We start from the raw sequence: 26,916 nt of genomic DNA on the forward strand, positions 1-26,916 counted from the left end.
ATCAGAACTGCTATTGAACCCAATGCTCCCCGAAACCATTGCCCGGAGACGAAATGCTCATTAATCGAATCCATCGCTCCCTTCTCCACTACCTCACCGGCTCAAGCCGTCTCCGGCCACCGCCGCGGGAATGGATCGAACCCTACATCGACATCTCCGACCTAGCCCACCATTCTCCTCACGACCCCCAGCCGTCCCCATGGCTACTCCGCATCCTCTCCCTCCTCGTCTCCTCCTCCACCCCCGAATCCGACCTCCGTTCCTTCTGCGGGTCCTTTCTCATACGTCTCTCCCCCCGCTTCGTCGCTGCCGCACTTCGTCACCCCTCCCTCCTCCCTCACTCCGCTGCCGCCGTCGCCCTATTCCGCTTCGCCGCCGCACAACCCTCCTTTGTCCACTCCCTCGAGTCATACATCTCCCTCTTACACCTCCTATCCTCCTCTCCGCCCTCCACCGCCAACGCTCGACTAATCTTCGCCGAGCTCATAGAACGGGACGACCTTATACTCACTCCCACTGCTGCAGGCTCCCTTCTGCGATGCATCGCATCCCTTGGCCTAGTCGAGGAACTTCTATGGACATGGAGGAGGATGAAGGAGTGCGGAGTGGAGCCCTCCCTGACAAGTTACAACTGCTTGATGGACGGCCTCGTGAATTCGGGTTTTGTTGATTCGGCTGAGAAGGTATTGGAGGTTATGGACAGTGGCAATTCCGGCGATAGTGTCCGGCCCGATGTTATCTCCTATAATACAATGATCAAAGGCTACTTGAAGACTGGGAGAAACGATAAGGCAGCGGCAAGGTTCCGAGAGATGTCGGCGAAGGGCGTGGATCCGGATAAGGTAACTTATATGACTCTAATCCAATGTCATTATGCAGAAGGGGGGTTTTATGATTGCTTGTCTCTTTACCATGAGATGGAGGAGAAGGGAGTCGAGGTTCCTCCGCATGCTTATAGTTTGGTGATTTCGGGGCTTTGCAAGGAAAGCAGGCCTTTTGATGCACGGATGTTGTTCGATAAAATGTCTGAGAGGGGTTGCAGGGCGAATGTGGCTATATATACTGCACTGATTGATTCGTTTGCGAAGCTTGGCGATGAGGAGCAGGCTATGAGACTTCTGCAGAAGATGAAAGACGATGGATTCAAGCCTGACGAAGTCACTTATGGCGCACTTGTCAATTGTTTGTCAAAGGCGGGGAAAATGGACAAGGCAATGGAGTGTTTTGAGTTCTGCAAAGCAAATGGAATTGTGGTGAATTCCATCTTTTACTGCAGCCTCATTGATGGGTTTGGTAAGGCAGGGATGGTGGATGAGGCTGAGAGGCTCTTTAACGAGATGGAAGTTAATGGCTTTGTGCCTGATTCGTACTGCTACAATGCACTTATTGATACATTTGCAAAGGCTGGAAGGATTGACGATGCGCGCTCCATGTTTGAGAGGATGGAAAGGGAGGGTTGTGACCAAACGGTCTACACTTACACTATAATGATTGATGGGTTATTCAAGAAGCACAAGAACGAAGATGCATTGAAGCTCTGGTGCAGAATGATCGATAAGGGTATAACTCCCACCCCAGCCTCATTTCGTGTCCTTTCCATTGGGCTCTGTCTTTCAGGAAAGTTCAACAGAGCTATGAAGATCCTGGACGAGCTTGCACCCATGGGTGTTGTTCCTGAAAATGCTCATGAAGACATGATTAAGGTTCTTTGCAAGGCTGGGAGGATTGAGCATGCTTGCAAACTAGCTGATGAGATTGTTGATAAAGGCCGGGAGGTCCCTGCGAAGGTTCGAACTATGATGATAAATGCACTTAGGAAGGCGGGGAATACTGAATTGGCCATCAAGCTGGTGCATAGTAAGATAGGTATAGGTTATGATAGAGTGGGGAGCATCAAAAGGCGAGTCAAGTTTGTTACTTTGTTGAACCTTTAGAAGAAAAAAACTATTTTTTCTACATTGATCTGTCATGGCGTGGTTGTGAAGGAGAGGCATTTTTGTTCCTCTTAAGGGCCACCAAATTGCTCAGGGATTCATCCGAAGCTATCATGATCATTCCTTGATTGTGAGGACATGATTAACGTTCTTTGCAATGCTTGCAAAGTAGCTGATGAGCTTGTTGATGAAGGCTGGGATGTCCCTGTGAAGTTTAGAATCATGCTGATAAATGCACTTAGGAAGGTGGCGAATGCTGAACTGGGCATCAAGGTGGTGCATAGTAAGATTGGTATGTGGGAGTTCCTTAATTTGTTGAACCTTTATAAGCAAAAAACCATGAAGTTCTACAAGGATCTGCCATGGCGTTGTGGTGGAGAAGCGGCGTATATATTCATTAAAGAGCCTCCTTATTAGTCAGGGATTCATACAAAGCTATCAAATACCATTATTTGATCGTTCCTTTATTGTGAAGTATCAAGCGTCGCAAAATCATTGGAGTGATCTTAGGGCATCTCCAGCCGAACTCCAAACGACCGGAAGGCGTAGCTGGTTTGCTCCATTCGAATAGCAAAAAATATTGCTAGTCGGTGGAGGGTGAGCAATGCGACGCCAACATTTGTGTTACACTGTTCACCTATGCGATTTTTCCTTTCTCAGCCAGATTTGCCGAATAAACGTGTCAAAGAAGAGAAAGACGGTTACCTTCATAGAAGCACACAAAATGGAGTTTGATTGGAGATGAATCACGGCATTTTTAAGTTACTGTATTTTGGAGTGAAAAATGGGATTTTAGATTTGAGATGCCCTTAGAGGAGACCTTCCGGGTTAATTGCGAATGTTTGTGAAATCAAACTGCCGTTTTTTGCAGATTTGCTGGGCAAAAATTTAGGTATCACCGGTCATCGTGGGTCGGTTTGCAGTTCATCTTAGAGTTATTGACGACTCTGAAGATTCTTCTGAATATCAAGGTTTGTATGTTACACACAGTTTGTTTTGATTTGTTTGTTTGGAGTTTTGACTATCTATTTAGAGATCTTGAGTTCGAGTTTTGCGTATGTGATGTGTGTGTAAGTTTGTCTTAATTGACATAAATATAAAAAAAAAATTTGCATATCACAGAGCAGCCAAGAGCGAAAAATTAGAGCTGAGTCTAAGGTTTCGTCTCGGACGACTTTTCTTATTGCTTCTTAAGGCAATTTCTTAGTATAAAATTTTTATTTTATTTACTGAAAAGCTGCTTTAATAAGCAGTAAGAAAATTGTCCCAAACGAAACTTAAGTACTTAATTCACATGTTTTTTAATTAAAGCACAGCAGAATATTGTTGTGCATAAATGTATAATTTTAGAATAGGGTTAACATTAGTTACAATATTCAAAAGAAATAACTTGGGAGAATGTAGATTTATTGAGGAAATAAAATTTTTAGGAGAAGTGGAATAATAGAGATTATGATATGACATCCTTAAAATTTCTTAAGATTTTATTCATAGGAGAAATAAAAAATACAACATATAAAGATCTTGAAGTGCGTCACAGTGAAGATTATAAAAAAATAGCTTTAGCTTTGCTTGTGGCAATTTACAATTTTCTTAAGTAGTTTTATTAAAAGTCTTTTTTCAGCATAAACTCACAATTTTAATAATATTTTTCAGGAAGTAAAATTTTAAAGATAAAATTTAAAACAATGAAGAAAAAGTTTTCTTTTAAATTACAAAAATAGTTTAACAAAGATGAATTTTTAAAAAATAATGTAAAAGTTGTTACCCAATAATATATTATTATTCAAAGTGATGGTGAAGTAGATGATAATATTATCAGTAGAATTCAAATTGGATGGTTGAAGTAGATGAATGCATTAGACCTCTTGTGTGATAGAAAAATATCCTTCAGCTTAAGCAAAAGTTTTATAAGATGATTTGTGAGACCTATAATGCTTTTATGATGCAAAATGTTGGTCATTAAAAAGGCCACCATAAAATAGATGAGTGGCTTCACTCTTGTAGACATAATGCGAAACAATTATATATGTGAACAACAGCTTGAAGTGCCTCTAGTTACAATTAGGTTAGAGGGAGTCGCCTTAAATGATTTGGTAGCATAAAAAGTTGGCCTTTCGCTGACCCGATTAAGAGAGTATATATATTAGATTTAGCCTATGTTAATAAAATGTATTAAAGAAGATTTGGTTATAAAATATTAGAAATGATGTTTTTTTATTAGATTTAAATGAAATTTTGACTCTTAACAAAATACAATGAAGAAAACTGATTCATGTAGCCATCCCCACATAGCGGGATAAAAGCTTGATGTTGTTATTTTCTTATTGTTATTGTAGATGGATACAATAATTATGTCAAAAATAAAAAAAGAAAAATGATTATTTCTTAGACTCTTAGTTAATGTAGGAGCAGATGTTCAAATTTACTTTTTTTAGATAAAATAAAGTAAATATTTCATGCAACACCTTAATTAAGTGTTTCATAAACAATTTAGATAAGATAAATGATGTTGATTTGAAGTAAAATTGGTTTAAAATATTTCAAAAATAAGAGTTTTTGAAAATATTGGTGTTTTATTTAAAGTAAAATTTCGAAGTATTTGAAATTCACAATCTTGTTCAAATTTCGGTGTATTTGAAAATCGCTAGATTGGAATGAGTTCTAAGTATATTGCAATTTTTTGTCATTGCTGCTTCGGTCTCCAATCTCGTCTCCTTTTGTCACCACAAGCCAATCATCATTACCACCTATCGCTAGCCACCCATTAACACTCGTAAGTGCTTGCTATTGTCATGCATCAGCATTGGTTCCCGCCACCCTCCGTCATCACTATCATTGAACTTTTACACTGCATTCATTTTACTTTAACATAAAAAAAAAAATAATTGATCTTATATTTTAAATATATTATATTTCTTCTACGCTGTATTTTTTAACTTATATATATATGGGGCAAACAAAGCGGCCCTAAATGGGCTGGTTTAAATAAGGTGAAGCTATTTCTGCTGCATAAAATGCAAAATTAAAAAATAAAATTCTTTCAATTATTTTAAGTCACTAAAACTGAATATTAGCTTGTTTTGTTGATCTTATACGTCCTGCATTCAAATTAGGGTCGTCAATTTCGGGTAACGGGTTGAGTTTGAGTCGAACCCGAAATTGACCCGACACTATTCAGGTTTGGGTCAACCCGACCCGTTTTTGCAAACTGGTCGATTTTTTGGACCCGAACCGACCCACTTCGGGTTCGAGTCAACCCGACACACTCGGGGTTCGGTCAACCCGATCTGATCCGTGGGACAATGACTGGCGGCAGTGGGTCGACGGCCGGCGGTAGCAAAAGCAGACAGAATTCGAGCGGGAACACCGGGAAGCGAGCGGGACCCGATGCGAATGCTGACAGTTGGCCTCGGGAAGCAACAAAGCAACGCGACGCTAGCAGCTGGCCTCGAGATGTGATGCTATGCTGGCAGCTGGCCTCGGGACACGATGCTACACGACGTAGGCAGCAGGGGCAGCGGGGGCACGCGGGCCGTGGGGCAGACATGTTTCTGGGTCATTACCGGATTCCCGGGTCAACCTGAACCCAATCCGGTTTTTCAAATGTGTCGATTTTACATACCTGAATTCGTCCCGCTTCAAATTTGGGTCAACCTAAACCCGAACTTTTCGGATCGGGTTCAAGTTTTGTCTAATATTTACACCCCTAATTCAGATATTTGCATGTTATGTATTTTATTTATGTCATATCATATTAAATTGTCAAATATATGATATCAGAGTTATAATTGCGCAATAAAAAAAAACTGCTACTTTGATTTATGAATAATTAAAATATTTTTTTATATAAAATTTGTAGCATTATATTATCGTATAAACAAATTACTTTCAGTCCTTTTTTTTACATTAATTAAATCAAATGCTTTAAAACGTTTTTAACGCTCCTGCACAGTTTTCTTCGCTGCCGCTTTTGCTGCGCTGCATCAGATTTTCAAGATGGAGGACATCATCAAGATTAGTGCCATTAAATAATGGATGGCAGATATCCTCAAACGGCGGAGTCCTGGGCGCCTCGTAAATATTTAGCTTCTGTCTTCGGTAAGCTCTCGCCGCAATCACCGTGCTTCTTTTGAAGGAGTGGGCAGCGATGAGAAGCAGACCATTGCAGGCATTCTACACTCTATTTCAGTAGAAATTTATTGATAAATTACCTGATCGGTCGGAGCTGTACCAGATCTCGCATCGCTTCTTTCTCGCGTGAATGGAGATGAGCGCAGAGCCGGCCTCCAACGGCGACACCTCCGCCGCCGTCGCCTTAACCACTCCTGTCTTCACGCCGGCGGAAGCGGCTCAGGCGGCGAAGAACCCCGTGCAAACGGTGGAATCAATCAAACTAGAGCACCAGTTCCTCCGCGTGCCCCTTGAGCACTTGAAAAAGACGATACGAGCCAACCATCGTTATGCGGAGAAGGAGGTGGCTGCCGTTCTTTCCGGAGTGGCCGAGGTAGCGGACCGCGATGATATTTCGAGGGAGGAGGCCGTCAGCCAACTCTCATCACTCGTTTCCAGGCTTCAAGGCCTCAAGCGTAAGGTTTGTGTTTTGTTTCCGCTGTTGTTTTTCGCTTCTTCTGATTCGAAACCCTAATGGTATTTTGGTATGATCAGCTAGAGGATGGGTGTGCGTCTGAGGACTTGCAGGCGCAGAGATGCCGTGCGAGGCTGGAGCACTTGGAGGGTATTGATGCAGATAATATCGATGAGTGGAGCAATACTAGGTTGAAGCGTATCCTAGTGGATTACATGCTGCGCATGTCGTACTATGAGTCTGCTAAAATGCTTGCGGAGAGTAGCAATATATACGTATGCATTCGTTTCTCTGGTTCTTGTCCATTTTCTTCGCTTGAATTGTATGATAGCTCACTCTCTGGATTTTTTCTTCTTCTATAAATCTCAAAGAAAATGAAGAATTTGAATTAAAATTCTATCATTCTCCAGCATCAATTTATTTGATGTTATATGATGATTTGGTTAGTTGATTACTCCCATGTCTATGGTGATTAACATTATATCTTTATGCGTTTAATCAAGTTTTTTTTTTCGCCCTGAATTCTATGGTCTTGTAGTATTAGGTGCCAATATAGTTTAGGTTGAGGGAAATCATTCTTTCCTTCTACTAACAGATAAAACGAAAAACTGTCTCCTTGGCTACCACATTTGTGGTACATTGTATAAATTCCCTCATATGACTTTATTGATTAAATTTTTATGTAGATTGGGTTATGAGTAAGGTTACTTATTAGGAAAACTTTTTCATGATGTCGAGTTGCCTATTAGAATAGGTATGATGAACACACTAAGTAATAAAAAAAAGATCAAGTAACATAAGAAGACATAGATTTACATGATTCAATCACAAAATTAGCTGACATCCATTGAAGAGGATAGAGGATCTGATTGACTACCAAGAAGCCACACATGTGTATGAACAAAAAGGCACAGTAAAGATGTGCTCTAAAATCCTCATTCAAGCTAATCAAGTTAATAAGAAAACATCCAAATATCATATAAAATTTACGAGAGCCAAACAAAAGAGATAATAAACAATTTAAGTAAATTATATCAAAAGATCATCACCTAATGCTGCTCAAATAAGCATACTCTTTCTTTTCTTTTTGTTTGTCAGAAACAACAGTAACACAAGAAGCTTAACAAAAGAATTAATTATCACAGGAAAAAAAAAAGATAATGGTCCAATTTTTCTGTTGTCAGAGACGAAGGTGTGAGTGAGGATTATTATATTCAGTGTAGTATAAGGACAAAAAGTGCAACAGACAATCGGCAGAAGCTGACTTAGTACAATAAAAATGAAGTAAACCATGAAATTCTCCGAATCCATTAACTAAAAAGAGGATGCTATGTATATGCTGGAAGCATGTTGAGTACAGACGCAGCAAGAAAGAAGGATAAGAGAAGCTTTTGTACCTTTGTGGAGCAAGGAAGAAAATATATTGGATAAAATGTGCATGCTATTATTTTTAGAATTCAAAATGAAATAAAAAACTGTATAACCTTACCAAGTAGTCTTCTTGGTAATGGTTTGTGAGTGTAAGAGTAAAACCTAGGTCCATGACTTGCCAGCATTATGCTTGAAAATTTGGAGGAGGATGTCCAAACTGTATTTCTGGGAGGAAGCTAAGAAATTCATGTTTATAGCAATTGCTTTTCAAATACTGCTTATTTGGGAAGAGAAAGAGGAAGTACATCTGAGAATAAAGAGTGACTTGGGCAGAGAGGTAGCTTAGGTCTTCAGGGTCTTGGCTGGTTAACAATCTTCTTAAAGTTGAAAAAGTAAGCAAGAAGGCGATATTGTGTGATAGCAAAAAGTACCTCTAATAGAGCTAGTCATCTAGTGAGGGAAAGGGAGAAGGATAAGGGTTTATCCCAAATAATCAGTTATCCCAAGTAAAACCTGCAATGCTTTATGGTGCAGAATGTTGGCCATTAAAAGAGAAGCATAGGATTAAGTTAAGTGTTGCAGAGATGAGAATGTTCAGGCGGATGAGTGACTTTACTCTTAGGGACAAGGATACGAAACGAGCATATACGTGAAAATGTTGGAGTAGCTCCACTGGAAGATAAGATTAGTGAGAGTCGCCTTAGATGTTTTGGTCACATAAAACGACAGCCTTCCAATGACCCAATTAGGAGAGTAGATTTATTAGATTTGGTTTAAGAAAAGTGTATGTAGACCTAAAAAGACTTGTTTACAAAATATTAGAAATGATATTTATTTATTAGATTTAAATGAGAATTTGACTCTTAATAATACATAATGGTGAAAAAGAATTTATGTAGCGTACCCCACGTAGTGAGATAAATGCTTGATGTTGTTGTTGTTGTAGGTGGAGACATAGACAATGAGTCAAATGAAAGCTCCAATTATTGTTGTATTGATCTTATTCTTTTGTTATGTTGGATGAAATAAAAAAAAATCATACTCACACATAAAATATCAGTTGCTCTCGGTTCAGTTGATATATTCATTTTTTATATAAATCAAAACTACATTTTGAAAAGTTAAGTGAAGGACATGTTTTATGTAATATAGTGGGAAAAAATAAAAATAAGAATTAGAATGGAGGAATCGTCCTCTGCTCTTTTTATAAATAACTGTATATCAGCCACTTGGCCAACGTCTTATTTCAAACTCATAAATAATAGATTATGTCTATATTTATTTTCTATTAGAGCCTGCTCAAAATTAAATCTTAGCAAGCCACCCTTGGCTTGAAATTGACTCAAAAGTATTTTTGAGTCATGATATTGAAATAAAACTCTTGTTATGAGGGTTTTATTTGACAATGAATCGATTCAATTAGCATCAATTAATTTACAATTGAAGGAATAGTAGAGCTGAGTTTCAACCTATGAATCTTATTGCCAACCCTTCATTCTCCGGAACATCTCTGTTCAAAGTTATAATCCAGATTAGCTATATATTGTCAAAAATGTGAAGAAATTATCGGATTTGTACTAACATGCTTATCTATTACTTTATTTTTTGTTGATACTAATGTATAGATTGATGATGGCATATGCACAATCAGGGTGATTTGTAACACTAGAAGGAATTTATTGTTATTCTTTCCCCTGATTTTATTTTGATGTCCATTATGCTGAAAAATTTTCCGCTAGTTTTGTTATAAAGTTTTAATGTTTTCATACACATCCTGAAATTCTTGTTTTTTGTTAGTTTTAAATTATAAATTTTGAGAAGGATTTACTGGTTGATATTCGACTTCTTCAATAAATTTTTTTCTTCTCAAGTTTTAGTCATGAAATTACAGCCCTTTATTATGACGGTTTCACTTTTTCTTTGAAGTTATCAGCTGCATAAATCCATCATACCACTGGGTGCATAGCTCAAAGATATTGCCCTTACCTCCGATATGGCGGTTTGGATTGATTCCCACAAATAATTAAATAAATAAGCATTGAGTCAATTATTACATATTTCATTTGGAATCACATTTTTTTGTTCAAGTTGATGCAGCTGTATGGGTACTATTAAGGGGTTTTATGTTACAGGATCTTGTTGATATTGATGTCTTCATTGAGGCCAAACGGGTGATAGTTTCTCTTCAAAACAAGGAAGTAGGACCTGCTTTAATTTGGTGCTCGGAGAACAAGTCTAGATTGAAGAAATTCAAGGTATTTGAATTTATTTCTTGTTTTTGTTACTAGTTACGAGAAGGTCATAATTCCTAGGCCTGGTTCTTCCAATTGATTTTCATTGTCCTTGCTTGAGGGGATGTAGCACAGCAAATTCTACATTGGGAAGGAAATTCAAATCCCTGCCTCTCCAACTCGTGTCCTCATTTTAGGCAGAGCCAATGTTTAACTTGAGGGGTTCATACTGCGTGCAAGGGTATTAGGATCCTCACGTTGTTATTAAATACTTTATTTGTGCCTTCTCAATTGGTTGTATTTATCTAGCCCCGTAATGAGTAGTTCTTTATGTACCGAATTTAAGAATTATATGGCTTTGTCCCTGGAGCCTTCTGAACTCACACCCTTCTAAAGGATTCCTGGTAAAGGGCATAAAATGTCAAGTAAGAGGAGAAACTTGAAAGTGTAAAAATACTGAATGTAAAAAAAACAAAAGCCTATATTGATGTGAAACCATACATGCAAGGATGATTAACTTAGGGAGTTTGCACACTTAATTTTAGAAATCACAATAATTATATCTCTGTATTGATTTTGAACGACAAAAGAAAGCACAATGAGCGGTAAGACAAGTTTAGGCTAAATCACATGCATAGGTTTTAAGAATGTAAAACATTCAATTAATCTAACATTGCATACATGGAAATTTTCAACAAGAAATCCCTAGACTAACAATGAGGTTAGTACGATGAAGGATCCTTCACACAACTCTATAATTTACTAGGCTTTAGCGGAAGAGCATTAACATGATCTCCATGAATGTAATAGAACCACAATCAAGGATGCAACTATGAAAATAGAGAGTCGGGTGTCGAGTTTACCCAAAGACAAGAGAGATACGCACTCTGGCAAGGTCGTTTGAATGCTGGGGAAGAGGTGGACAGCAGTTGGAGTCTTCCGGATGAAAGATACGGTGCTGGGAAGCCTGCAGAAATCAGCGAACAGCAGTCCAGTTTCCTTGGACAGCAGTTTTTGACCTTGGAAACTCCTCAGGACAGCAAGGGTTTGGGCCTAAACAGTTGGACAGCAGGTTGTAAAAGAGCAGCCCGCAGTTTGGAGGTTTTAGGCGGTAGGAATCCAGATTTCCCTTGGCTGGAATTCTGGGACAGCAGGGGAAAACTGAACCTTTTGACAAATGGGTGTTCCGTGGAGGAAGGGAAGAGATAGGGGGAAGGGGGTGGCGGGTCCAAGGCAAGAGGGAGGGATTAATTGATGCTTATGTGGCAAGTGGAGAGAGAAAGGGAGGAGAGAGGGGCTGACCAAACAAAGGGGGAATTAAGGATTTGCTAATTAATTGTGGCTCCCATAGGATTAACTCTTGATTTAAATCAAATATGAAATTAATTCAGATTTTGATTTATTGGGAGAGTTTTCTAATTGAATTTGCATAATATGGAAAGAGTTTTGAATTTCAAAATTGATTGAATAGCAATTAAATCCCTTTCCTATTTGAGGTGAGGTATTTTAGGAAAGAGTTAATGAGGGGTTTGAATTTTGAAATTCAAAAGTCAAACATAGGAGGGAATTATTTGAGTTCAAATATTGAATTGAATTCAAATAAATAAGCTTTCCTAAATGGGAGGATTATTTTAGGAAAGTAATGAAAGGTTGATTTGAATTTTGAAATTCAAAATTCAAACATGGGAGCGAATTATTTGAATTCAAAATATTGAATTGAATTCAAATAAATAAGCTTTCCTAAATGGGAGGATTATTTTAGGAAAGTAATGAAGCGTTGATTTGTATTTTGAAATTCAAAATTCAAACATGGGAGCGAATTATTTGAATTTAAATATCGAAATGATTTCAAATAATTAAGCTTTCTTAAATGGGAGGATTATTTTAGGAAAGTAATGAAGGGTTGATTTGAATTTCAAAATTCAAAATTCATGGGTTATGGGGAGGAGGGTTGGTGGCTAATGGGAGCTAGAAGGGGCCGGTGGTGAGGGGTTTGGGGGACGGCAGGCGGCTGGTGGGTGCTTGCCGTCCGGCGGCTTAGGGAGGTGAAGAGGGGAATCGGCTAGGTGGGCTGGCCGGCGGCAGGAGGAGTGAAATAGGGTGATGGTGGTGGAGGAAGGGGGGGGGAAAGGGATTAGCAAAAATAGAAAAAGCCAGAGCTCACCTACCGGTGGGCTGTTGGGTACTCCGTTAGCCTCTCCTAGGCTTCACCACCACTCTCTCTAGAACTCACAAAGAGATCATGAGCAAAAGCTGAAATTTTCATATCAATAATCATCATCCCAAATTACAAGAGAGATGGCCTATAAATAGGCCTCATGAAAAGAAAAAAAAAACGAGGACTAAAACGATCTTCGGGCTACAACACCACATGACCACCCCTGGGGTAAAACGGGAAAACAAAAAAATTAAAATAAACTAGTACATAAGACATAAAAAAAAATAAAATAAACTCCAGATCGTATCTATTGTGACAATTAAGGTGCTTTAAAACAGTGGATGAATCTGTTTTGTATTCTGGATATGCTCTATGCCATCTAATGGTCTTCCGCTGAAAATTATTGCTGGATGGCTTAGCTTCCGGTTTGATGAAAGGGCCACTCTCTGGCTTTTGAAAAATAATAAAACTAGAGCAGTGATGGGAGATGTGGGATGAGAATAGATTATTGTGAAACTTATTTATTCAAGCATGATAACTTCTAGCTGCATGAACACACGTAGATGGTGCTTATATTAGCTGAGATTTTTAATTATTTTGTTCCTTTATATGTGAACAACTCTGCTTGATGTTATAGTCCCTATATGCCAATTGGAAGCAACAAAGTACGTTTGATCCAAAGGAGGGAAGAAGACAATGCTTATAGGTTGAGAGGGGAAGCAAATGCTATATACTCCGAAAATTTGTGCCCGGATCTTCTGAGAGAGTTTTTGTTCCCAGTTGAAAGATAGATTAAATTACATATAACACATTCCTTAAAGATTTCGCTCTCTTTTTTTTCGAGGACTTCATGATATTGTTTCAAGTTTCTTATTTGAGCAAGCCCCTGTTAATTATCTCTCTCGGTGATGAGAGAGAACTCTTGATTAAGGTTTGTTGATGGGCTCTAAGTGCGCATCATATAGTACTTTCAATTTGAATTTTAGGATTGAGAAAATGTACTATTGTTTATATAATGCGGATGGTGGGAGGATGATGACGAATCCAATTAATCCGTCATCCTTATTATCATGGACTATAGTCTACTTTATTAGAAGAATATGTCAATCCAACCTAGCTAATATATATTTATCGATGTGTTGTATCATTTTAGGGGACATTATAGAATCGAGGTGGATGTTTTCTAAGTGGACAATTTTAAATTTATTTTAGCTGATAGATGGCTTTGTATCCTATCATTTGCAATCCATGATTCACAACTCAAAGGATAGAGCCATATGAGAATATTAGAGGTTGTCATTGACCACAATCTAATGGTGTTATTTTGTGTGATATCACCAAATCATTACCATTATTAGTATTGTCTCGGCTAGGTATTGTAGAGGATGGATGAATTATTTTGTTTAGCTTGAGAGAGAGTTTTTCTCAAAATATCATAAATTTTGTAATTTTTTGATGTTTTTGTATTTGTAGTTTTCTCTCGAAACATCAAATTCTTCAGGTGCATGTTTGACTTGTATGCCTAGATAATTTGAAATATTGATTTCATAAACATCATTTTCATCTTCTTCTTTAGTTTTGTTCTCTTTTTCTGTTATTGAATAGACTTTCCTCTGAGGGTAGTATGTATAATAAATCCAAGGCCTTTAGTTATTTGACTATTGCTTTCTTGTGATGCCTATGGACTCTTATGATCTTATATTTTTTATACAATATAGCGTTCATCGTTTAATGAATTCAACATGAACTCCTTGTTTGCACGTCATTCTTCTTTAGTACTTCTGATTGGAGGTACCAAGTAAGCTAATCAAATTTACCTTGATTCTCTTAAGATTTTTTGATGCAGGACTAAGCTAAATAAGTCATGCAAATAGAGATTTAAGCTAAGTGAACATCAAAGACAACAACATAAACTTCATAAACATTAAAAACAATAAGAAAATTTGGACTAATAGATCATATGATAGTAAGAAACTAACAAGCAAAGGCTAAACAATAACAAAGGCAATTCCGTTTAGGCTAGCTTACATGGGTTGGCACAAGTCCAACATTTAATTAAGGGACTAGTCACTAGAGCTTATGTTTGCTCAAATTTAAGTAGAACTTGACGGATTAATCAACACATATGAGATGATGCTACTATAGATGAAATGAGAAGACCAATATTTAGGTAGATGAAGACAAGGGGAGGGTTTGATACTTAGCTCATGAATGGGAGGAAATGAGTCCTTGATGAAGTGACGGCTAGTTCCTCCTTGGCTCGTCCTTGAAACCCTTGGTCTTTGTTGAATCAATGTCCTTGTTGGTAGAAGCTAAGTTTCCTCAGAGAGGTAGAATAGTGAGGAGAGAAATGAAAGTTTCAGCTATATGAGGATTTGGAAGTGGAGAGCTCACTGTTTTGGGGTTTGGAGGGGTGAGCTAGGCCGGCTGCATGGGGAGGAGGAGGGGAGAGATGATTTGACTGATTTTAATGGCTTTAAAAGGGAGAATTCAGCTTAGGAAGTGAAGAGGCGAGGGCTGACTACTTGGGGAAGAGAAAGGGCTGATGTGCTTTTCTTGGGAAGGGAATTAGTTGGCTTGGGAAAGGAAAAAGTCAGCTTGGGAGGTGAAGGTGTGGGGATGGTTGCTTGGGGAAGAGAGAGGGCTGATGTGGCTTGCTTGGGAAGAGAAGTAGTTGGCTTGGGAAAGGGAAAAATCAGCTTTGGAGGTGAAGAGGTGGGGTTGGTTGTTTAGGAAAAGAGAGAGCTGATGTGGCTTGCTTGGGAAGGAAAAAATTAAAAGTGGTTGTGGATCTCCAAAGGTTACAATTAATTAAGATAAATGCTCAATTTATGAGAATTCTTTGCAGAATTTGGGAAGCCCAAGGGTTAAGGGTGTTGGGGAGAAGGTGGAAGTGGATGAGAGGAAGGGAGGGAGGTAGTTGCTGGTTGAGGGCAGCAGTTTATTGCAGCTAGGGGCGGTTTAAGTGGCTAGGGATGGAGAAAAAAAAAGTTAGAGAGGGAAGATGATACCAACCAAGAGCTCACACGTTGTTGGGTATTTCTTTGTCTTTCTCCAAAAGACTTCACACACAAACTCAACTCACAAAGAGAAGAGAAAGCATATAACTAGAAATTTATATCAAATATTTATCATCCATACAAGAGAATAATGGGTCATATATATAGGTGCAAAAAACATGAAAGAACAAAAGACAAGAATGCTTTTGGCCAAACAACACAAGCTCCCTCAAGTGAGGGTAAAACTGAAATAAAATAAACAACACTACATAAATCTCCTATAACACATGAAAACTAAAAATATAAAGACTCAATCAAGGCCGTAGATCTCCGGCCTCTACGGTGATAAACCCTCCAAGCTTTGATGTCCCCATCATTTTTATAATGAAGATCTTGGTCGGACAATCTCGGGCAAAGGAGGTACATAGAGTTTTTCAGCTCATCTACCTTGTGGACCTTTTTATGGGTTATTTCCTTAAAGTGTTTGAGGGCACAAGAGTAACCTCAAATATATATTATGAAATTTACAGACCAGTCATTCTTTTGGATGATACACATTGTATATGACAACCTCACTATTGAACTTTTGTTGCTCGCATGCATTGAATTTTAATCATCATTTCATGCATGGATAAAATTTTTGATAGTTCTCACATTATGACCCATGCAATATGAGTTTCTATCTTAAATATTTTCGATGCCCTGGCTGCATTGGCTTGGACCATTTCGGGAAATAGTTGATGGTTGGATGAGTTCAGTTTTTGCTCCAGGGGCTTCATAGCAATTTCATGCAATATCACATTCATTGTCTTCCATTTTTGTTTTATTTGGTCAGACTAGCTGTTGAATTGGTATTGATGTCAAAAAACACTAAAAGAATTGGTAATACTGAGGTGAAAGTTTTGATTCTGGATGGCACCTTAACACAATGAGAGAAGAGGAATCAATTTGTGAGGGATGAATTGGGAGAGAGAGTACTTGTTTTTCCAAGAAAGAAGCTTTTGGAAGAGATAAAAGGGAAGAGTTAGGTAGGGGGGAGTGCTTTCAACTTGTTTCTATTTCATTTGTAATCATAGTTGTAGCACATTACTAGTCCTTAGAATCCTTTATTTAGAGTGAAGTATTCATAAAATAGTCATAGGCATAACTGTGACAAGTAAAGAAACACTAGCATGGCATAAATTTGAAACAAGAATGACATACATGAAGTAACAAATGACACAATAAGTTTGTGTGTACTTTGATGATAAAATTATGCTCTACATCAACTCCCCTGGCTATGAAGTGCTCTTCCCTAGAGAGGTGAATGAATTCACATGTTTGGATTTGGTGTCCCTGGCTGAGCTGACGATGGAGCTATCTTCTGCAAAGCTTTTAATATTCCCTAAAACAAACAAGCGAAGTAGTTTGGAGGATGTAGAAGAAGTCGAAGCCCATCATCATGAACTTGTGTATCTATAAATGACTTGGTCAGTGGTGATTGTTTTGGTAACTTGGGATTTAGTATAATGACAACATTGAGATATAGGGAACCTTTGACTTTGGCGGACTGGATCCACTAGTATACTCAAGATGATAGAACAATAAGATCTTAATCAGGGCAACCTCCACCACCCTAATTATTTTCCATTTAATAAAATTCATCCTTAAATGCTCAATCTAATCCGTTCAAATGCAGCTGATAGTGGAGGATTAGAGCAATGGAATGAAGACATCTTTGGTTTGTACTGCAGAAGAGGTAATGTAAATAAACCTGACCACGGTAGGTGTTGACTGCACTTTTTGTTTTGGATCTTTGCTTTAAGGTGACCATATCTTGTCTTTTCTTTTGGAATACTGATCCTTATTTGATGGATCATGTTTTACTGATTCACTTTTAGAGCGACTCTTGAGGAAAAATAAGCTGTCAGTCTCCGTAGACTGCAAAATGATACTTGCACAGTGCATTCACACGAGCTTATCCATGTTGACTGACTACTAAATCTGAAATCTTTTGACCTGTCGTTTTAATGACCACCAACTTCTGTTCCTTTTAAATTTTAGGGAAGTTTTTGTATTGTCCTACGCTTGGCTATGCTTTGAAATGCTTCTTGAATTTTTATTTTTTGCTTGACTCCTATCATTCAACCTATTTAAACTAAAAGATAAACCAAGTTTCCTTTATTTTCTTAGAAGTTTTCAATGTTAGCAGTAGTGTGCTGATATTTTAGGGTACATTGCATCCCGTTTCTCTTCAGTTTTACAACTTTGGGATGCCCTTGTTCTTTTGAATATTCCAAACTGACATAATACCATACAAATTCTAAATGCAGAGCAGGTTTGAATTCCTGTTGAGGCATCAGGAGTTTATCGAACTTGTAAGGCTCGATGAAAGCTTGAAAGCAATTGCATATGCACGGAAGTTTCTTGCACCCTGGGCAGCCACCCATATGAAAGAACTGCAACGTGCTATGGCCACTTTGGCTTTCAGAAGTAATACTGAATGTGCACCTTACAGTGTGAGTACCGTCTATTTTTTGTTCGTGTTCTTTCTTAGTCATTCAGAAGGTATGCATTCTTTTTCTTAATAAAGGCAGACTTTCCTAGTTCTTATGTAAAATCATAAAATGACATTTGTAGCTAGTCAAAGTGCTATATCTCTCTATTTTCTTTTACTTTTCTTTTTTGTTTTAACTTCCAATTAATCTATTTTATCATGCATGAATCATACTTACCGTTTTCTTCTGATTAATTTTTTTTGCAAGATATTTGATTATTTAAAAAGTAAAATTAAAGATTTAAGAGGTGATCATATTTTCTTGTTATTTTTGCAATATTAATAAATGATTCAACATTTCTCTCTCACACGGTTGGGCTAAGAGAGAGAACTGAAACGATTCTTTGTAACAGCTTATTAGATCCAGATCTGGCAGAATCTAAATATGAGTTCTTTTGAATATTATGAATATTCGTTAGATCATATTTCAATGGATTTGATGACTTCTGTTTTATCTCTTCCTCAGTATGTGAGCCTTCTTATTCCAAATTCACCAGTTTAGGGAAAGATCCTGTTTGTTTCCTCTCTTGTAAGATTTTCCCAATGCTAAAAGATTCTCCAATTTGATTTGAAAACTGACGTGTACCCTCTGAATTAGAACTCAGAGACATGAAATTGCATGATTTGGAAGGTTTGACCCTTTTAACAGTGTCTTAAAATAAATTTGAAGTCCTTATTTATGTTTTTTTTTAAAGTCCTTATTTCTGTGTTTCTTATTTTTTTTTTGATAGGGTGAGATTAAAAGAGGTGCCAAATCCTACTAGTAGCATACTCGGAATCACCAAAACCCTAAGCAGCATATTCATTAACATTTGTAACCATGCTTTGCCATGTTCCTTTCCTGCTTATGCTCTAAGTGTGTTTTTTTTGGGTTTTCTACGTTGATGCATATCATAGGAAACTCTAGTCCCACAGCCCACAAGTTATTTGGAAAAAAAATAGGGAAAATTTAGTCCCAATTATCATGGGATCTTCAATTATTGTACTGTCTTTTGAGGAAATAAAAAAAAATCAAAATGTCCTCTCTTGCGTGTCCTTTCTTTTGTAGAGAAACAAAATTGAAAGAGAATCTTGACATACATCGTAGGAAAAAATTGTGTTGTCTTTGGTTTCTCAATTTTGTTTGGTGTTTGGCTCCTTCATTTTCAAGTTGTAAAATTTTCCATACTTTACAAAGAACTTACTAAATATCCCTTTATCAAATTATGCTTTGATTCTCTATTGTGCAACACATACACCATTAAATCATTAAAATTCTTGTCAACGTGAGAGGGGAAGCTATGATCACTAACTTTGGAGGAAGCATGTTAGACTTGGTGGTGAGGGAAGAGGGATGTTAGAGATTCATTATAGGATTTGGGGGAAGTAAACAAATCTTCAATGTTATAAGAGGAAAATCATTTATCAAGTTCGATTCCAATTAATTCACTTTTTTGTCAGCCCAAGAATCATTACTATTAGCTAAACCTGTCAATATTGGACCCGACCCAAATATTTCGGGTTTGGGTTGACCCGAACCCGAAGCTGGTCGGGTTCGGGTCCTGAAAACGACCCGTTTGAAAAATTGGGTCAGGTTCGAGTTGACCCGAGAACCCGAGAATAACCCGAAATGACCCGGAATACACACAAACCCTTGCCTGGAATGACCCTGCCCGCTTCCCACCTGCCCGGACACGTCACATCGTGTTGCGTCCCAACTCCCGAGGCCAGGTTGCATCGCATCCTGAGGCAATCACGTCCTGCATCAGTCGCCGCCTCGCAGCGTCCGCAGCAATTCCGTGCCGCATCCTGCGTCCGCCAGTTCCACGCCGCGTCCGGCAGTTTTGCGTCGCCGACATCCCGAGGCCATGTCGCGTCTGCGGGTCGGGTCGGATTGACCCGAACCCGAAGCGGGTCGGGTTCAGGTCTAGAAAATTGACCCTTTTGCAAAATCGGGTCGGGTTGACCCGAACCCGAATAGTGCTTGGTCAGTTTCGGGTTCGACCCGAACCCGTCCCGTAACCCGAAATTGACACCCCTACTATTTGCTCTTGGATAAAACACACATCCTAATATATTAAAAAATTATTTTTTATGCGACACTTTTTTCAATTTATCCAAGTCCAATATTTAATTAATGTATGACAAGCATTCATAAAATTGGTTCAAGCCAAGTCGGCCCAGCTCAAGTTAATACAAGTTGGCCTATTCGATTTCAACTCAAAAGAAAACATGTTAGTCAACAAATGCATATGTCCTAGGCAGACAACTATGGTATACGAACTCATTCACCTATGAAGTTGGCCCTAACGACTACTCAAGTGGGCAACTTTCTTCATATAAGAAACTATTGATCAATTATTTGATTATTTGTCCACCAGTTCATACCAGGCCAGAAACTTCTTATTAGCTCAACGTTCAACTTCTTTAAGCTTGACACTCTAGATATGTTGCATGGCTCTTGTATTTTTCTCTTATGTTCTATATAATCATGTATTTAGCCAATTCTATTACTATCAATTCTCAACCCAAATCTATAAATAAGAGGTAAAGAGGTGAGCATAGTTTATATAATTTTCTGTACTAAAGCTTATTTTATAAATATTCAAATCTTCTCATTCTAGAATTCTCTAGCTATCTCTCTTTTCGCTTCTTGTTCTTGTTATAGTTTGATGTGATTCAAGGTTAATTTTGGATCTAATATCCTAAAAGATGTGGTAAGCATGAAGCATGTAACAAACTAGAAGAGTAGTTGTTTGTGAAGCAGAACATCAACGCAGAGATGGAGAAGAATCCATGACTGTTGAGAATGGTCAAGAATTTGTCATGTTCAAGCAGCTTGGTGAATTTGAAAAGAGGATGACAAGAATGATCCATAAAGCATTGGAACCACTTTTGTTAACTACTCCTAGGGTGAAGTTGCCAACTGGATTATCTAATTATGTTGGAGGAAAAGGAGACTCTCTTAATCTACAACATTGACCTCTATTGTAGTGGTTGATGAGACTTACTATTCAAAGAATGAGTGGACTTGGACTATTCGTTAATGAGAAATGTAGTTTGAGAAGAGGAAGCCGTCATTAACAAATACTTGCTTAGGCTAGGCCTCAAGCAAAGTTCAAGTTTCCCTACTTTGATTCGTACAAGGGGAAGACGGATCTACCCACCACATTACTCATTGCCTATTTCGAGTTGGTCATTGAAGTGTTTATTTTTTACTACCTTCGAGTAATCACTTTTACATTGGTTCTTGCATCTTCCACTTTGTGTGGTCGCTTCATTTGCCAAGTTCAAGAGGATGTTCATCGCTCAGTTTGCCAGCACGTAAATGTCGCTAAAGAATTCACGTTTATTGTTTCTAATAAGGCAAGAACCGAGCGAATCATTGAGAAGCTTCATTACCCAATTCTAGAAAGAAATGCTGAATGTAATGGCTTAGAGTCGACTGTGGTTCGATATGCTCTAACTTATGGTATGCAAAGGGACCTTTTAAATATGTACTTGGCTTGTAGTAGCTGTGGATTTTATCGAGCCATTGGAGCTTGCCGGTAGTCATATCAATGCAGAATAGCATAACACTAAGACCAGTGCAGTTGCAACATCGAGGAGGAAGGAGAAAAATTATTAGGAAGGGAAATTACGAATTTTTTTAGAGACCTGAGAAATGAACCCATGAGTAGGGGGGAAAAGGAGATTCTATAATAATTAGAGAAGAATTGTGTACCATTAGTGAATTTGTCTCTTTGAGGCGTGAGTACGAATGAAGAGCAACAAGATGATCGTCCTGATTAGAGGTTGCTGCTGCGTCTAAATTAGCATTGGTGCAGTAGTCCCATGGAGTTCTAAGAAGTTTAGCATGAACAGTACTCTCCAGCCATCAAATTTGGTTTTCAATCACCAAGCCTGAGTATGAAGCGCCATGCAACGGCTTGAGGTTTGTAGCTGGAGTGGTTGCAAAAAATTACCAATAATCAAGCCAACTTTGAACACTATTTGTAGGCTTGAGGTTTGTAGCAGGAGTAGCTGCAAAGCATTTGATAATGTATTTTGGCTCTCAACTTGTGGTGAATCAAATCAATGAGCAATATGAAGCAAGAGAAGTTCTTCAAAATAAAAAAATTGCAATGCAAAAGATGGGATTGCAAATTTTGAGTACTTAAAAAATGAGCACATTTCGGGATATCAAAAACCAATTTGTGTTTTGCTCTCTAAATAGGTAATCCTAATGGAAGGCTTTTCTTAGAGCTCTTAGAGTTAACTCAGCCAACAATCAAAGAAGCAAAGTGATGCGGACATCCAACCGTCCATGCCAATCCGAGGAGGAGCTGAAGATCGACGACCGAGATCACTTTGTTTTATTTTCATTTATTAAGTGTATTTTAATTTAGTTTCGCAATTTCCCTTTTTACCCTCTTGTCTTATGTAAGCCCAAGGGGCAAATGTGTCTTTTAATTTCTCTTGAGGCCTATATATAGAGGCTCATTCTCTTGTATTAGGATGATGATTATGATGAATGAAAATTTCTACTTTTGATCTCTTTGTGAGTTCATATTTTCTTGATCTCTTGGTGAGTTCAACTCTCCTAGATCTCTGTGTGAGTTCTATGGAAAGCCCAAGGTGAGGGCAAACGCAATACCCGTCAATCTTTGGAAGAGTCCGAGGTTCGCGGTTCTTACGATCTCTTTGTGAGTTCGTTAGTTATCTTCATAATAGTTGTATTGTGGATAAAAATCTTATTTTCTCCCTTCATAATAATTGTATTGAAGATGAAAAAAATATTTCCTCCTTTCTTAGTAGGCCAAAATTATTTAGTTTAGGGCTCTATGAGGAGCTCATGAAGATAGCTATAATTTGACAAAAAGAAATAGGGTTTGCGCATGTATGTGCAACTAGAATGACTAAGCATATAATCAGGATAGAGTGTGAAATAGCTTTCAAATGAAACAAGTATATCCTCGTGATGATAAGGAAGATACAACAAGCTTCCTCTTACTTAATTTGACCAAGATTGGTTAAATGACCAACCCCCCAAAATAACTCTAATAACTTGGTCATGAAGGGGGTTACAAACTTCATATTTTGTTTTATTGCTCTAGATTTACCTCTCTTACTATTGAAGCTAAAAGAACTCAAACTAAGGAATGAGATGGTTAGGCTAGGAAGTTACAGTATGGTGGTTCTCTCCCTTATTTGTTATGTAGCTCATAATATTGGATGAAAAGGAATATGAATATTCTAAGGGATTCATTGCAAACCTCGGAACTCAATGTTAAGCTCTAAGAAGGATGGCGATCATTTTATATGCGTAATGAGCTTAGCCTTAATTAATGAGAAAGAGCTCACTTTTGCACTAATGAGGGACTCTTTAGGGGTTAGCCTTTGCTAATCTTAGTTATAATCAATCTAAAAAGCATTAAGATTGAGATTAGTGCTAAGAATAAGGAATCACAATGTTATTTTAAACAAAAAGGTGCTAAGGATGCTTTGGGTACTTAAACATTGCTTTTGGGCTTAACCTAATTGGGTAAACTAGCATTCATATGCTTAATTATCGCCAACAAACTAAATGATATCAAGGTTAGGTCCTAAAAAAGCTAGGAAAGGTTCAAGATCCACCAAAAGTTGCTGTTTAGACCCCTTGATTTGCTCTTCAAGACATTTAGGATCCAATCCTCTCTCGTTTCACATCACAAAGATTATAGAAGTTGACCAGGGTTGAGTTGGGTGGATGTGTTGATTGAGTACTTGATGTCGGGTAATGTCTTTGGTAAGTATGAAGGATCCAAAGTGTCTAAAAATCAAGGGGGCTCAATATCTCCTTATTGATGCTGAATTGTTCAAGAAGTTTGTGACTACTATCTACTTGAGGTGTGTAAGAGAATCTAAAATCATGATTATTCTTGAAGTTCACTCTAATGAGTGAGCTAGTCATTATGAAGGAAGAACTCTGGCTAATAGAATTTTGAGTCATGGATATTTTTGACCAATACTAGAATAGATGTAGAGGAATTTTCTATATGATGTCTTCAATTCTAAAATTTGTGCCCATGTGACTGTAGCCATCTTACAAGCTGCATTTGATTTCCAGTTCATTGCCTTTTGTGTTATGGGGCATGGATATAATCAAATCATTTCCTATTGTGGGGACAAATGAAGTTCATTTTTGTCATAATCAACTACTTCGAATGATGTATTGAGGCAAAAGCATTAACAAACACGGTTGCATAGGTGTGCACAATTTCATTTAGGCTAACATCATTTGTCGATATGGTCTTTTTATGGTGATTATTATTAATAATAGATTATAGTTCTCAGACAAGAAGATCAAAGAATTTTGTCATAGCCCAGAGAATTCGACTCAAAATGGCCTTAGGCTTCGTTTGGGATGACTTTCTTACTGCTTTTTAAAGCAGCTTTCTAGTACAATTTTTTTTATTTTTTAACTAGAAAGCAGCTTTAAGATAAAAAAACCGTCCCAAAAGAAGCCTTGTCTATCATCCGAAGATGAATGGACAAAATTGAAGTGGTGAATAAGCTAATATTAAATTTGATGAAGAAAAAGGTTAAAGGAGCAAAAAACGAGTGAGTTGAAATTTTACCCTCAATTCTCTAGGTGCAAATGACGATTCTATCATCAACAATTAGGCGCACACTCTTTGCACACTTTCACATGGAGCTGAAGCTATTTCGCATGTCAAATACAATTTGCATCCAAAGAGTAGTCGTCTCTTCAAACTTTAAAGTAGGTCTTGATGAATGGAGGATTTCTATGAAGGAGGGATGAAGCATACTCGTTCTTCCTAAAAAAAAATCATAATTCTGTCTTCGATCAAGCAAGAAGTGATAAGGAAAGTCTATAAGTACCACAATTCGCATGTGTTCGTGAAAATTTTTTCATGTAGGGAACCTTGTATCGAGAAGGTAAATATTGCAGCTTGGATAATAGTACCTGGCTAATTGTGATCTACTTGGGGGGACCTTATATCATCAAAGTACTCAACCCTAGAAATTTTTAACGTCAAATATACAAATGCAAATCAGTTTTTGAGGGAAGGACGACTAGTTGAAAACTTCTTATCCTTAAGAGATAAACTTCTTTGTACTTCTATTTTGAATATATTATCATCAAATAATGAGTGAATTTACAAAAGTATGATTCACGGATAATTCTTGATTCAACAATTATATTTTTTTTCCCTTTAATTCCGTGCAAGGCATGAGAAAATAGCTAATAGAGGAAGAGTGGAAAACCGGTGTCAACTAGATTGCATATTTATACGTTCACTGCTTTACTAAAAACTATTTAGATCGGTTATGTGAGTTTTTCTTATAACTATCTCCATGTTCTTCCAATATTTAATTTTAGTATCCCTCGATTTTCTTTCATAATATGGTTTTTCTGAATGGGTTGTATTAGGTTTTGTTTGAGGCAAAGCAATGGGATCATCTTGTTGAGCAATTCAAACAGGAATTTTATAAATTATTTGGCATGACCGTTGAGCCCTTGTTGAACATCTATCTGCAGGCAGGCTTGTCAGCTCTGAAGACCCCGTATCCTTATATTTTCAGCTGTTTGATGCCATTTTCATATTCTCACTAATGCTTTATGATATAAGATTATCATAAAGATTTAAAGTTAATTTTATAAAATTGCAATAGATCTACTCTACTGTATTGATCCTAGTGGAAGGTAGGCTGATAAAACGTCATTAATGGACAAATTAAGTGTGACAAATGAAAATTTTATGATAGAAAAGAGTTAAATTTAGAAAATATATATTAAAAAATATTTATATTAGAGGATACCGTAAGTAACACTTATCAAAGATCAAGGAAATATGGACTCTGATATAGTATGTTAATGATAAAAAAATCACCTGCTGACTTAGCATCCAAAAATTTAGACGAAAAAGACGTAGACAACAGGTGAACATATAATATAGAGATTTAGATTTTGTTTGGGATGGTCTTTTTAGTGCTTCTTAAAGTAGTTTTCAAGTACAAAAATTAATTTTTTTACTAGAAAGCTGTTTTAAGAAGCAGTAAGGAAGTCTGTCCCAAACGAAGCCTTAGCCGAAAAAGACGTAGACAACATGTGAACAGGTAATATAGGCAGAGTACCATAAAAAGATTTTTGCAATGTTGATCTAAAGAAATGAGTGAAGAGCAAGGATTCACATGGTGATCCCAAATAGTTGGGATAAGGCTAATGATTCAAATTTTTTCCTTATTGGTTTTTGCTTCTATGATCTTCATTCTTAACCACACTGTAAGATTCTGCTATGAGGAGGGCTGCCCTAAAGAAGACCCACTGTCACAGGAAAGCTTTCGTAAACTTGCAGAACCACTACCATTCTCAAAGCAACACCATTCTAAACTAGTCTGTTATATAACCAGAGAGGTTATGGATTCAGAGAACCCACCCCTTGTATTACCAAATGGCTATGTTTACAGCACAAAGGTTCATGAAATCACTTCATCATCCATTAAGGCTTCGTTTGAGACGGCTTTCTAACTACTTCTTAAAGCAGCTTTCTAGTAATTTTTTTTACTAAAAAGCTGTTTTAAGAAGCAGTAAAAAAGCGTCCCAAACGAAGCCTTGATCTTCAAAATAAGTTAACAATACTAAAAATCCACGCTTCTGTGATTCTATCTCAGGCTCTTGAAGAAATGGCCAAGAAGAACAATGGCAACATCACATGCCCTCGAACTGGCTATGTTTGCAGCTACGCTGATTTAGTGAAGGCCTACATCTCTTGAACTGTGCAGAACTCGTCCTCCTTACAGGAAGATTTCTTTGTTGTACAAAGCATACTATGTAAGATTATTTTATGGCCCTTTGCCTCTGTAATTTACACTGCAGCTTAAATAAGAAATACTGTTTGGTTGATTACTATTTGAAATCAACTGGCACTGAATTTAGCTGCTCAATCACATTTTAGATGTTGGTCTCAATGACCTTATTCTAGGAAGAAAATGTTTTTTTTTTTTACTGGGGTATGTCATTGAATTTCTATGTATTTATATATCTAACATTTAATTTTTATATATTTTTTATATAACACTCAAATATTTAATTGATATCAAAACATATGTATGAAATATATTTTTTATTTTATA

At 37.4% G+C, this 26,916-nt stretch overlaps 2 protein-coding genes across 2 annotated transcripts; both read left to right on the plus strand.

Annotated features, from left to right (window-relative positions):
- LOC110102839 (pentatricopeptide repeat-containing protein At1g03560, mitochondrial) lies at nucleotides 1-2,992 on the plus strand. Its single transcript, XM_028697349.1, has one exon. The coding sequence runs from the start codon at nucleotides 54-56 to the stop codon at nucleotides 1,932-1,934; it is 1,881 nt and encodes a 626-aa protein (XP_028553182.1). The 5' UTR covers nucleotides 1-53; the 3' UTR covers nucleotides 1,935-2,992.
- A 3,036-nt stretch (nucleotides 2,993-6,028) lies between these two features.
- Nucleotides 6,029-26,751, plus strand: LOC110102840 (protein MAEA homolog). Its single transcript, XM_020831324.2, has 7 exons — nucleotides 6,029-6,528; nucleotides 6,603-6,797; nucleotides 10,026-10,148; nucleotides 17,594-17,779; nucleotides 25,214-25,347; nucleotides 26,071-26,257; nucleotides 26,455-26,751. The coding sequence occupies exons 1-7, from the start codon at nucleotides 6,199-6,201 to the stop codon at nucleotides 26,554-26,556; spliced, it is 1,257 nt and encodes a 418-aa protein (XP_020686983.1). The 5' UTR covers nucleotides 6,029-6,198; the 3' UTR covers nucleotides 26,557-26,751.
- The last annotated feature ends 165 nt before the right edge of the window (nucleotides 26,752-26,916 follow it).

This window comes from Dendrobium catenatum, unplaced genomic scaffold, assembly GCF_001605985.2.
Source record: "Dendrobium catenatum unplaced genomic scaffold, ASM160598v2 fragScaff_scaffold_920, whole genome shotgun sequence".
NCBI classification, from domain to species: Eukaryota; Viridiplantae; Streptophyta; class Magnoliopsida; order Asparagales; family Orchidaceae; genus Dendrobium; species Dendrobium catenatum.

Excerpts from the sequence above, each read along its gene's own strand:
- LOC110102839 (XM_028697349.1), top strand. The coding sequence starts at position 54 with ATGCTCATTAATCGAATCCATCGCTCCCTTCTCCACTACCTCACCGGC.
- LOC110102840 (XM_020831324.2), top strand. The coding sequence starts at position 6,199 with ATGGAGATGAGCGCAGAGCCGGCCTCCAACGGCGACACCTCCGCCGCC. Across the intron at positions 6,798-10,025 it reads CGGAGAGTAGCAATATATAC|GATCTTGTTGATATTGATGT; the intron begins GTATGCATTCGT and ends TTTATGTTACAG. Across the intron at positions 26,258-26,454 it reads GCTATGTTTACAGCACAAAG|GCTCTTGAAGAAATGGCCAA; the intron begins GTTCATGAAATC and ends ATTCTATCTCAG.